Source organism: Watersipora subatra, chromosome 11, assembly GCF_963576615.1.
Source record: "Watersipora subatra chromosome 11, tzWatSuba1.1, whole genome shotgun sequence".
Classification (NCBI taxonomy): domain Eukaryota; kingdom Metazoa; phylum Bryozoa; class Gymnolaemata; order Cheilostomatida; family Watersiporidae; genus Watersipora; species Watersipora subatra.
The window spans coordinates 28356455-28370445 of NC_088718.1; the positions used below are offsets into that span (position 1 = coordinate 28356455).

Here is a 13991-nt window from a genome sequence, read left to right on the forward strand (position 1 = left end):
TATAAGTATTTATTATTTACACCTCCCAAAGTTGTTATTCTGTTCACAGTTTTTGGTTATTTAAGTTAAATAAAAGCTTTTAATCAATTTATAATTTGATTAAAATGTTCAAACTAGTTTGCTTTTATCTCATTTTTTTTCAAACTTGACATGATTTGTTTCAAATGTACAGCTCCCAATATTGTATACAAAACATGATTTAATAGCATACAATATCTTTATTTTAAAACTTCTGAACATTTTATAAAGAATAAATATAAAAAATTGCAAAAAATGCGCAGTTTGATTTTGTTAATAAACGGTTCTATATTGAAATTGAAATTTCCTGCCTTTTTGGTAAAAAATTGATATTATTGTAGATTCATAACTACATATCATATTATGATGTCAATGTCAGGTTTTTCCACCTTTTGATCATCATCGATGTCTTCTATCACACTCTGCAATGATCTCTCACCATTGTATATTTCCAGTCGGCCTGTCATTTTACTTCTTCTCTCCCACTATCCCAAACAGGCCAACGTTCATTGAAGATGTTAGCCCCAGTGACCTCAATTTCTACTTCATACCTATTATTGTAAGTAGCTTGAGGTGAGGAACAGAGGCTTTGAATAATGCAGCTGCCTGTTCCATTGCTCATAGAGTTACCAATAATGCAGCTACCTGTTCCATTGCTCATCGAGTTACCAATAATGCAGCTAGCTGTTCCATTGGTCGTAGAGTTACCAGTAGAACTGATTAGGCTATGAATATAATTCTATGTAATCATTATACTTTTAATTTATCTTATAGCATCAACTTTAGAGCCATTTATTCATAAAGTTACTTTTAATTTGGCTATCACTAGTTACGTAATGGTGCATTATAGTTATGTTTATGTATATCTTTATGTATATGTCTACACATTCCTATCTCTAAGTCTATGTATAAAAATTGAGATACCACAAGTACCTGTCAGTCTATCAGTAGTATTTTCATAGCCTGTTTTCTAAAATTCACTGATGAACATATGAGCATTAGCTCTTCTTTCTTAAATAATGTTTAAACTCTATTTATATGTAAATTTTAGCATTTTGTGTCATTATTTATGCAACTTGAAACTTTATTCTTGTTATTAATAAGTAACTGCGATGCTAATAGCTGTTATTTAAAACAGAAATATCAGTGCTTCATAACAATGTAATGTTCAAGGGATCAATTGCTCCAAAGATTTTTTAACGCTGAGAGCTTAGAAAATGTTTCCAATTGTATGTAAGAAAACAAATGAACAACAAAATCCTGAAATTTCCTAAGAACTGGTTACACATGAAGCGCGGTCATATGTAAAAGGAAAGGCTATGAAAATATAACGTTTTGAAAGAAAATCAATTTAAATAACTTTGTGCAAATATCTTTTTCATCAGAGTAACTCTATGTAAATGTTTGTTATATCAGAAGAACTTTATGTAAATGATTGTTACGCAGAATACTTCAATGCAAATGTTTGTTGCATCAGAATGACTCCACACAAATGTTTTTTTCATCAAAATAATAACGTAAATGTTTGTTATACCAGAATAACTTTATGTAAATGATTGTTACATCTGAATGACTCCGTGCAAATGCTTGTTACATGAGAATAAATTCATATTAATGTTTGTCACATCTGAATAACTCTATGCATGTGTTTGTTACATCAAAATATTTTTATGCAAATGATTTTTTCATCAAAATACCTATGTAAATGTTTGTCACATTGGAATAACTCCACCCAAATGTTTGTTACATCAGAATAACTGTATGTAAATGTTTGTTACATCTGAATAACTCTATGTAAATGTTTGTCACATCTGAATAACTCTATGTACATATTTGCTCAGGTAATTGGAGTAGGAAGCTACATCGTTGCATCAGTCTTCTTCTCAGTTTATGGAATGGCTGTTGATACTCTCTTCCTTTGCTTCCGTGAGTTCATAGCCTCAGTTCTAGCTCTGTCATAAGTTTTATCTACTGTATGTTACTTGGGACTGATATGGAAGTATTAATATGAGTATGAAGACTTATCAACTAGCAGTTTGATCCTCGATTTTGTTGTAAAAGTCAACCTTTATGAAATATTTCCGATTCCATATTAGTTTAGCTGCCATAAAGTGGTTAGAAATGCCATTGGTCAATAAAACCCTTAGTCATATTTTGTAGTGGAGGATTTAGAGAGAAATGATGGTTCAGTTGAAAAGCCCTACTACATGAACAAGGAGCTCAAAGACCTCGTCGGCAAGAAGAATGCAAAGCCAAAGGAAATTGAAATGGATAAGAAAGGCTAAAGGTACGCTGTTCAATTAGTTGATGGCTTATGACTACTAACAGGTTCTAACTTATAAATCTTAAGTTTGATTATATGAGCAAATGACACGGGAGTTATGTGCCCAAGCAAATGTAAATAACACTGCAGGTTTATTTGTGCCCTACATGCAACAATAAAACTCTTGTAGTTGTGCATTGAAGTACATGAAAATAATGCTTGTGCGCGCATGTATATTGAAATGACAGTGTAGGAGTTGTGTGCCTGAGCATATAGGAGTTGTGCTACAGGAGTTGTGTGTCCAGGTACATAGAAATTACAGAACAGGAATTTTGTGCTGAAATATATGCAAATACAGTTAAATGGATAATGAATCAGCTATAAAAAGCTAATCGGCCTAGATTTAGATTAATCTTTAAAAATATTTTATCTCTGGTTGTTGTCAAACGAGTATATGCATATGTCTGTAGGCTCAGGCTATTGGATATGTGTATGTCCATATGAACATACAGCTGAATATGTATAGACCATACACGTTTCAACATTACATCACACAAAAAGCAAACAAGTGGAAACAAATCTATATAGTGAACCCTTGCCATACGATTTTAATTCATTTCAGTGTTGATGTCGTAAGACGAAAATGTCATATAAAGTGGTATAGAAACCCATAGTAATTATCTAATGCAAATACTCCCTGGTAAAAGTTATCAAAATTCTATATACGTACGTTGTACTGTTCATATTAAAAATTAGTAACAAAATAATATGTTAACCTCAGTGACTATAGCTACCTACAACTTTAGTGTATGTAGTGGTTATGATCTGCAATAAAATGAAACATTACAATGTGCTATGTGCAGTACGTACCATAAATCGTTCTTATCTTTGAGACAGACATATAACATAAACATTGAATTTAACTTAAACGAATGAAATTTTAGTATATATTTTATTAAACTAAATTTCAACATTGTCATCGGCTAAAATTTTATCATCAATTGGTTTCTGCTTTCGTTTTCACTCTAACTTATAATAGATAACTTATAATAGATAACTTATAATAGATAACTTATAATAGATAACTTATAATAGATAACTTATAATAGATAACTTATAATAGATAACTTATAATAGATAACTTATAATAGATAACTTATAATAGATAACTTATAATAGATAACTTATAATAGATAACTTATAATAGATAACTTATAATAGATAACTTATAATAGATAACTTATAATAGATAACTTATAATAGATAACTTATAATAGATAACTTATAATAGATAACTTATAATAGATAACTTATAATAGATAACTTATAATAGATAACTTATAATAGATAACTTATAATAGATAACTTATAATAGATAACTTATAATAGATAACTTATAATAGATAACTTATAATAGATAACTTATAATAGATAACTTATAATAGATAACTTATAATAGATAACTTATAATAGATAACTTATAATAGATAACTTATAATAGATAACTTATAATAGATAACTTATAATAGATAACTTATAATAGATAACTTATAATAGATAACTTATAATAGATAACTTATAATAGATAACTTATAATAGATAACTTATAATAGATAACTTATAATAGATAACTTATAATAGATAACTTATAATAGATAACTTATAATAGATAACTTATAATAGATAACTTATAATGGATAACTTATAATAGATAACTTATAATAGATAACTTATAATAGATAACTTATAATAGATAACTTATAATGGATAACTTATAATAGATAACTTATAATAGATAACTTATAATAGATAACTTATAATAGATAACTTATAATAGATAACTTATAATAGATAACTTATAATAGATAACTTATAATGGATAATGCTGAACTGAGAGAGAGCGAGCTTTGTATTTTTTTATGTGCTGTAGGAGAGATTTTAGTGAATAGCATATCGGCATCTTCGTTTTTACGACATATTTAGCGCACCGACTCCCATATTTGAATTTCGACGAAAGATTTTTGTTGATATTGTATGGCAAAAAATATGTTGTATGGCGAAAAATCATCGTGTTCCACATTATAAGGCGAGAAAATTGTATAACAGGGCCATCGTAACCCGAGGGCATACTATACTTGATTTTGACATGACCCGTTTATGAAAAAGTTATTAAATTCTTTATACTGGTCATGTCACAGTTTCTTTAATAACATACAGATGTTAATATACGCATATTAATATATATACATATTAATATATACATATTAATATATACATGTTAATATACACATGTTAATATACACATGTTAATATACGCATGTTAATATATACATGTAAATATATGCATGTAAATATACGCATCTTAATATACGCATGTTAATATATACATGTTAATATATACATGTTGATATACACATGCTAATATATGCATGTTAATATGCGCCTGTTAATTTATGGATGGTAACATATACATGTTAATGAATGTCTATTAATATAGGCCTGTTAACCGACGCATGTTAATATATGCATGGTAATGTACACACGTTAATATACACATGTTAATATACGCATGTTAATATACACATGTTAATATACACATGTTAATATACGCATGTTAATATGCACATGTTAATATACGCATGTTAGTTGTTTATTTCATAACTAGTTTACATTACAATGTGTCCTTCACAACTTCCATTTATCTATGAGCTGTGATAAATTACTAGTGAACTACTAGTATCAAGTGTAATGATTAGCTACTTTGTTTTAGATGTTCTTTTAATTTTGAGATGACCTATTTACCAAGGAGGAACATTTTGGAAGTGACCCATTTACCAAAGTGGAACAATTTTTAAATAACCTATTTACCAAGATGAAACATTTCTGCGGTGACCTATTTCTCCAACGATCCTTATTGAGGCTATGATATTCCTCACACAGCCCCCAACTCATATTCCAGACAAACATCTATGTTTTCAGCGTGGTTATTAAGGAAGTACCTCTATGTAATGCAAAAGCAGCGTATCTATTAATGCTAACAAATCTACTTCTGTGATCTCTCTCAGTATTGATATGTCAACACTTTACTGTGATAGCCAATCATTTAAAATTTGAAAGTAAGTAATAACTTACCCTAACTTACAATAATTACCCTTCTTGATAGACTCATGGGTATGCTAAGGCTGCATACAATACTCATGCTCTAGTGTGGTTTTAATATTTTGTGTACTTATGCATCAGAACTATGTTTATTTTTATCAATACAGACATGCTATTTTTAACTGAATTCTGCCTCAAATGACTCATCAGTCAGCTGATGACTTATGTGAAAAGCAAAACCAACTCTGTGAAACCATCTTACAGTTGGTACAACTAACTAAAGCAAGCTTGACTACTTTCTTCTGGATGTTTCTAGTAAAACTAGTTATATTACGCAATCCAATAGAAGAAAACGCTCAAAAAATTACGCGATAATGCAAAATACTTTACAGCCAGCTTGTAAGAGCTACTTTCCACCATCCAGAAGAAACAAATATCACAAGTCTACATCAGTCTGTATTTTCACTGCATAGCAGGTGCGAAGGTAGCGAGAGAATAGCTTTACAATAATTTAAGTCTGTGATGATATCAAAAACGATGTCTGCATAATTTGTCTGCAAAATTCTAGATTAAGAAAATATATTTCTAATTCATGTTAGCTTGTCTGATAATATTGACCTTGAAGAATATATTGTGGTACAATTTAGTTGTGTACTTACATATATCGCCCCAATGTTTAACCTGACAAAAACTCTGTAATGAGCCTGTAGATTATGACAAACCTGCACACTTCTATAGAATAGACCACATAGTAAACTTCCCAAAGAAAATAGGCAACCATCGAAACTCATATACAAAATAGTAACTTGCATAAAACATGCTATAAGGTACATCTATGTTTTAGAAAGTGAAAAAGCAGTCGCGCTGGCTAAAATTGATTACCTAAGTATAAACTAGGCTTGTGGCGCGTTAGAACTACACTGTGTCATCAGTGTGGTACACAGTAATTCCGCAGTGCATTACAATATTCTAATGGGCAGTGGACATTTACTTCTACTGCGTTCTTAGAGAATCGGTGAGAATATCTATTTGTAAAAAGCACAAAATCCAGACCATAAAAATAAACTTGCACAAATTTGTTGTAGATTTTATTAAATAGTATGGGTATTTTCTGTCATTTCCATTCATTTGTGATTGTTTTTGATGTTTGAGGGGGGTCTAACTGTCAGGATGTTTTAAGATTAAAATTGACAATCACTCAGAAGAGAAATACGTGTGAAATGTCGTTGCTAATTGCTATCGTTGCTGTCGATAGTTGATATCGGCTATTGCGTTCAAGTTGCAGAGTAAAGTGTCTCTATTTTGCTTACAACTATAAACGCCATAATCACACTTTTACTTGGTACGATGTTCATCAGCCTTATAGTTGCAATAGACTGATCATTAGCCTTATAGTTTCAATAGACTGATCATAAGCCTTATAGTTTCAATAGACTGATCATCAGCCTTATAGTTGCAATAGACTGATCATTAGCCTTTTAGTTTCAATAGACTGATCATTAGCCTTTTAGTTTCAATAGACTGATCATTAGCCTTATAGTTTCAATAGACTGATTGATCATTAGCCTTTTAGTTTTAATAGACTGTTAATGAGCCTTTTGGTTTCAATAGACTGTTCATCAGCCATTTGATTTTAGTAGGCTGTTCATCAGCCTTTCAGTTTTGATAGAGTGTTCATCAGCCTTTCAGCTTTGATAGACTGTTCATCAGCCTTTTGGTTATGCTAGACCGTTTATAAGTTTGCAAAAAAGTTGTGGATATTTCCATACACAGTTGAGTCATTGACTCTAATTTTATCAATTTTAATCTTGAAACATCCTGGCAGTCAGAGCTATTAAAACATCAAAAACAATCGCAAATGATAGAAAAATACTGATGCTTTCTGGTAAAATATATTAAAATGTTCTGTAAGTTCATCATTGAACCCCAAACCACGACTTCCTCTATTTTCTCTTGTCATGGAGTATAGCTATTACAACATTCTATTTTAGTCTTTACCTAGCTTTTTATCAATTGATGTCAGGATTAAAAACTTGTCCAGTTTGGGTCATTAAATTCTGTAAAGCTTAACAGTTTAATCTTCGTGAAGCTGAACCTGAATCAGTGGTTCTAAAGCCAGGCAGTTAGTCTTAACTGAGGAGTGAAATTGTCTGCACAATTATTCTGCAAAGCTTTAATCAAGCCAATGTCATGAGCACAAGTCCTGATGAATGCAATCTTTTATCACCCGCGCGCACACACACACACACGCGAGCACACACACGCGCGCACACACACGCGCACATGCACAAGTGACAAAACGGACAGTGCATTATATATACAGTATGCGCTCCTACAACGTAAATAATCCGTTCCAGGAACATTTACGTCATAAGGACTTTATGTTATACGAGCAGTAAAATACATGTAAAATGCCTAATCCATTCCAATATCTTTCCAAACTCTCCCCTTTGTGCATAAAAAAGAAAACTTGACTTTTACTTTTCAACTTGTCGGCTGTGCCGTAACTGCAGTATTATTAGTTTGCGTCAAAAAATTTTCTTTTTTTTGTGATCAATCTCACTTCTTTATAGACCGTGATTATAGATTGCGGTAATCTACATGTATATATGAGCATGTCCATAAATAATAATTTGACAATTAGAGCTATTTGATGCCACTACACATGCACATTTGCGCCCATTGTAAAATTCTTTGAAATAATTGATGCAGTACTTTCTTGGCTTTCAGATAATATAAAATTTACTGCTTTCAAAATAGTAGTTCCGGAGCAATGAAGTGCAACATGTGTAAATGATGGGACATTACAACATGTCCCATCATTTACCCAAGTTTCACTTCATTGCTTCGATGTTATATATTTAAGTCTCAAAGAATAACAGCTCTACAATAACTTGGGGAGCGTGCATCTTCAACGTTCATTTACAACAGTTTGCTCATTTTTCTAAACAATAAAGTCTACTCTGCAAAGTAAAACTAATGACAAACATTTTATACGTCTAAAGTAAAGCAGAACAACAAAATATTTTACAAAAAGCGGTACAACTTGTTTGTTGTTTATCTACATTCAGGGATCAAGGTTACTCCAATTAATTTAGTTGTCCTGCACAAAACCTTTTCCTCATGATATGAAGTTTGAAAGTTACAGTTGTTTGTAACAGTTTAAAAACCTTTACAGCTGTTTTTATTTTTCTCTTGATTTATTTTAAATACACAAAACACTTCTTTCATGATATGTACTTTGAAAGTTAGAATGGGAAATGTTGTTATTTGTTAAATACAAATCCATTTTCTGTCCAAACGCTTTTTTAATACTCGGGCAACGCTGGGTGACACAGCTAGTATAATAAGTATAACGCTATACGCACTTCAGTCTATCTTTCGCAATTGCGGTGAAATGAATCAACGTTCCAATCGTACTTGAGAACTTGCCAACTTGGTACTTTACATTAAATGGAATTTTTTACGTAGTAGGAAACAAAAACTTCACATAAATTTTTTACGTTATCCGAAATTTACGTTATAGGAGTGTCTACTGTATATAGATTGTATGATGCTACCTAATATGACAACTGGAAAATTAGAAGCATCACTTCAGTACACATTCATCTAGCTTACAGAAAGGCTGTACGGGATTCCAGTAAAAAAATAATGATGCAATATTTTACAGTTATTAATAACCATCTGGTATGTGCAAACTTCATGACACGTTTCAAGGTCTGGCTGCGTACTCATTCAATGCTGTTTCATACTATGTCATTGTATGTTGGCCTGAATCCGCCGATACTTCGGTGATCATCTGTGATGACCATATTCCCGCTATCCTAAATCCATTCGGGCTTACATTGGCCAATAGTTTGTGACATAGTGTTGCCATTATTTGAAGTAGTCATTGAATTGACATCACTGGTGACATAGAGTTCTCATTTTACAATACGGGTGGCAAAACAATGAAATACTAGTCCAACAGTGACTGTCACAAAATAAAATATAGATGAAGCAATTTGTCATCGCCAAAGTGGTGCACATTGGACAGGCTGTCATGGGTGCTTGCCAAAATATTGAGAAAGTTTGACATCTGCAAGCTTTTCAAATGTATCCGTGTTGCTTCAATGATATCATCAGTTTACTGCGAAGATAGTCGACAAATGATCGCTGAGAAGATAACTCCAACATACGGCAATATAGTGGAAACCAGCTTTTAAAGAGGTTAAAAAGGACATGAAGTACTGGGCAGCTCACCAGAGCAATGGTCATGTGACAGTCATGTGATACTTAGATTCACACGAGTAGTTCAGCTGCTAGCGAATCACTGAACAAAAATGAAATAAATAATTATTCAGTGATATAAAAATCAGTGATATAAATATTCAGTGAATATTTATATCACTGAATATAAATGTAGGAATGAGTCTACCAGCAAATATGTAATGTTTGCCTTAGTTTCAGATAAAACGCTGAATTATATCAAATACGCAAATATTATTTGTTAAATGGCATAACCATGTCAACGATTAGTATTAAAAAATAACTATTATGTTAAAGTTATAAACTATAAATTATAATCTTAGTTTTATTACGTTTGTAAGGTTGCCATAAGGTCTAGTTTCTTGCATTAGTAGGTTGAAGAGCCAGCCTATGAATGAGCTTTTTGTTTGAACACATTTTTGTTATGAAACAAGGAGTTAACAAAGTATTGTTGTTATTTCCAATTATTATTTTTAACGTTAACCTTGTAAGTACAATAACAAATTAGAGGCAGCAGTCTTTTAAAGTTTCCATAAATATATAGGCAATTTGATTCAAGTGAGAAGAGGTAAGCTCAATAAATGTTAAGTTTTCACACAATGAGGGTGTAGCAACATAAGGGTGTGCCAGTGCCGAAATGCTATGCTGGTCCGATAAGCAGATCATTTTTCTATAGGGCACTAGCTATAATAGAGCAATAGTTGGGTGACACCTTATGTTAAGGGTTATGTATATGAAGCAACAGGAAAGAGAGACCTACGGACGTGTAAAACTGCGATGTCATTGGTCGCTAAGGCAGTTTCTATGGCACAAAGATGGAGGATTGCATGAGTGTCTCGTGTCAAATGACAAAAATGAATCCCGACAGAATGAGAGCAACACGCCGGTCTCCATGATGGTATTGCAGTGCCATATGGTGCTGTTTTGCTACGCTATTGCTGTATGGAAACTTAGTAATTAAAATTTGACAGTTGTGCTTTTGAAAATATCTTGTAATGAAATTAAACAAATTTAGTACCATAAAATAATGTTTTAGAGACGTGAATCGATTATTTTACTTATTTGCTGTCTTCATTTGACCTTGTAAAGCTGAAAGGTACTATGAAGAAATGTAGCTTACTGGCTAAAAACCAAGACTGACTGACATACAGGAGGTATGATGGTGGAAGAGACTACATGTTTTATAGAGATCTTTACAAGGCTAAAAACTTTACTATAAATAAGCTATTATAAACAATTCTTTCTCTCTTTTTGCTCTTTCTCGCTCTATCTCTCTTTTTATTCTCATTCTTTCATTCTGCCTCCTAACTAGTTCTCTTACGCCACTCTCTTCTATATTTAGGTGTGAGTTGCATAAAAAACTGAACAACTAAACATTGTCTTCTCAAAGACAGACAGGTTATCACCATAACCATATAAAATCATTTTCAACAAATATCAGAGCATAAAGTTTACACTCTATTTAGTAGGTAAGCAAACAGCCTTATTAGGTGAAATGTTCTACTATTGTATATTTGAAACTGTGACTTCTGACAATTAAGAAAATAATGCTCAGACGGAAATTCAAAAATCTGAACAATTTATGCACTATTTCTTTCATACACAAATAACTCTATTTCCATGATAACTCTATTGCCAAGATAAGTCTGCTGCACAGTAGAAACACATAAACAATAAGTAGGTAGAACAACTAGACAGATGAATCGCAGTTGGTTTCTGCTATATTCAAACAATCTTTATCTCTCAGCTCCGCTCATATCCTTGTGTTGCTTTGTCTTCACTAAGTCATAATCTAACATCTTTACAACGAAGAATCAGGAACAGATGGATCTAGAACTCTGATTTGCTTCTGTGAGGCTTCAGGGTGCGTACTTTTGGATATAGTGCATGGTTTGCATGTCAGCCTTTGAAATAACTCTTTTACATCCATCTATGTAAAGAAGCTTGCATCAGGTGAACTTGTATAATTTAGTGTAATTTATTCAGGTTTGTTGTTTGTTCATAGTTTGTGTGTACATCACAGTTCCTACGTTACATAAAAATATCTAAAAATGTGTTCAAATGTTATGTGTGGTAACTTAAAAAGCCTTCAAGAAGTTTATTAATAGAAGATAATTAATGTCATGTAGTTTATACAGATGAGATTAGTAATTTTACACTAGTAGTTCATATTTTAGTTTTTTCATGTAATCTGTTAAATTATCTGTTTTTTGCTTTTTTAAAGACTTCTATTGCAAAAATTGAACATCTCAGTTTTAAGAAGTTTCTCAGTTTTAAAAAGTTTTTAACCATTAATATTTGCTGTTAAAATGGGACGATTTCAACATTGCCATCTTGAAAGTGCTGGTGTATACTGTAAATTAAAAGGGCTTTGTTGAACTATAAGTGGTACATACTTATTCTGGTTTGTCGACGCATGAGTATTTACGATATCTGCACAACTATAGCACGAAGAGCCATCAGCTGAGAGAAAACTGATATTACGGTCAAACAATGGAAGTGTATCTACAACGCATTATTATTGTACCTTTTAACTTTTTAACTTATATTAATTTTTATAACTTTAACTTGTCTTTTAACAATAAATGCAACATTCTTAGAGTTGTCTCCTCGGTACTGGAATGCTTCAATACTCACTAGAAATTACTTTTGCAAAGCTGTGAATAGTATCAAATGCTCAAAAGATTTTGTAATATATTTTTAATACTCTAACTGGCTGTCATAACACTCACTTAACTTATTTTGCTCCAGAAGAAATTTTTTTGGAGTTATCTTTTTGTTTCTAGAATGTAAAGAGATTATACTTTTTATTAACATATATAACAGATATATACTCATTTAATATATTGCAACTCAACATGGAATACATTTGGTTAACTTTTTAACTTTTTTACAGATGACCTAAAAGCACAAGCACCTCACACTAGTTTAGGTCAGACAATGGCTGACTATGGACACTGGACAAACGCTACCAAAAGCTAATTTACCCAAGTAAACTAGGCAACAGCTGGATGTAATATAATAAAGCATTGTGGACACTATCTTACAAGATGATCCAAATTTTTTCTGTGCAAACACTATTTTGATATCTGACGGTAAGAATTAATAAAAATACATGAAAGTTGCCGCAAGCCTTTTGTAATAGTACGTTGAAGTTGAAACAAAATCGTTTTTGCTACATCTTTAGTAGAATAAAAACTATGTCTATCCCAAGTCACACTATTAGCAGTAGGAAATCTTTTTGATTGTCTTGCACAGGAAATGAACACAGGACCCCAGATACACAGCCAAGTACTCTACCACTACACCACTTAACCCCCTTGCCACTATGTGAGATAATTATGCAAATAATGATTACTCATGCCGATCCCAACTGGACTGTAAATTGTGCTAGTGTGTTATAAAGCTGCTAGCATTTTACATACCCTGAAGTACTGGTTGAAAATAAAATAGATGATAGGCGTGGAGAAGAAGTTCGTTACAAACAAGCCTTCTAGTACGTAGGCCATTATCAATGTTGCTTTGACCGGCATCAGTGGCATCAAAAAGTAGAGAGGGTAGACAGGCCAAGTAAGAATAGTAATAAAGGCATCAATCGACAGCATTAACAGAATCTGAAAGTAGTAAATAGCAGAGGTTTGCAACAAGATTTGTTGAGTAATGAATTCAGTGAAGCTGTTACTAGTAACTGAGAGAACTAACTCTGAGATTGCAAACTCTTTACTATAATAAGGGCTGTGTCCGTTCATATGTCTAAAGCCAAGCTAAATGTTAGAAAAAAGATTGCTTCGCACTGGAATCTCACCCAGAGCATCAGATTCAAAAGCAAGCACGCTATCACTACATCACTCAGTCACTTTACCACTTCATGGGTGGATTAGCCACATACTGATTACTCATGACAATCTCTCAAAGTGCATGAGAATGGCAAGTGTGCAGGTACATTTGTAAACTGCTCAAATTAGCAAGCAGTGCAGGGCAGCTGACTAGAAAGAACACGGTACAGTGATCCTTCTCTACTTCGGGGTTCAGCCTTCGTGGCTTTAGAACTTCTCTACTTCGGGGTTCAGCCTTCGTGGCTTCAGTACTTCTCTACTTCGGGGTTCAGCCTTCGTGGCTTCAGAACTTCTCTACTTCGGGGTTCAGCCTTCGTGGCTTCAGTACTTCTCTACTTCGGGGTTCAGCCTTCGTGGCTTCAGAACTTCGCGAAGTGAAAAATAGACATTAAAAATTAAAGAAAATAAAACAAAATGAAAAGAGCTACAAGCCATAAATCTCTCTCAATCTCTGGCCCAGTCAGTTTTTTCTGCTAGCCACATTGTGATAGCAGTTGTCACGGTTAGCTGTTTTTCTGCTGTAGTTA

At 32.5% G+C, this 13991-nt stretch overlaps 1 protein-coding gene across 3 annotated transcripts in view; it reads left to right on the top strand.

Moving 5' to 3' along the window:
• LOC137408716 (choline transporter-like protein 2) overlaps window positions 1-5562 on the top strand; it is a 45696-nt gene extending 40134 nt beyond the window's left edge. Inside the window, exons 18-21 of one of the 3 annotated variants that reach the window (XM_068095292.1) lie at window positions 474-577; window positions 1860-1944; window positions 2179-2305; window positions 5052-5562. In XM_068095292.1, coding sequence (XP_067951393.1) covers window positions 474-577; window positions 1860-1944; window positions 2179-2303 — 314 coding nt within the window. In that variant the 3' untranslated portion in view covers window positions 2304-2305; window positions 5052-5562. Of the gene's footprint in view, window positions 1-473; window positions 578-1859; window positions 1945-2178; window positions 2306-5051 lie in introns of those variants that run through there. The other 2 variants (XR_010980120.1, XM_068095293.1) reach the window with 2 other exon arrangements.
• The last annotated feature ends 8429 nt before the right edge of the window (window positions 5563-13991 follow it).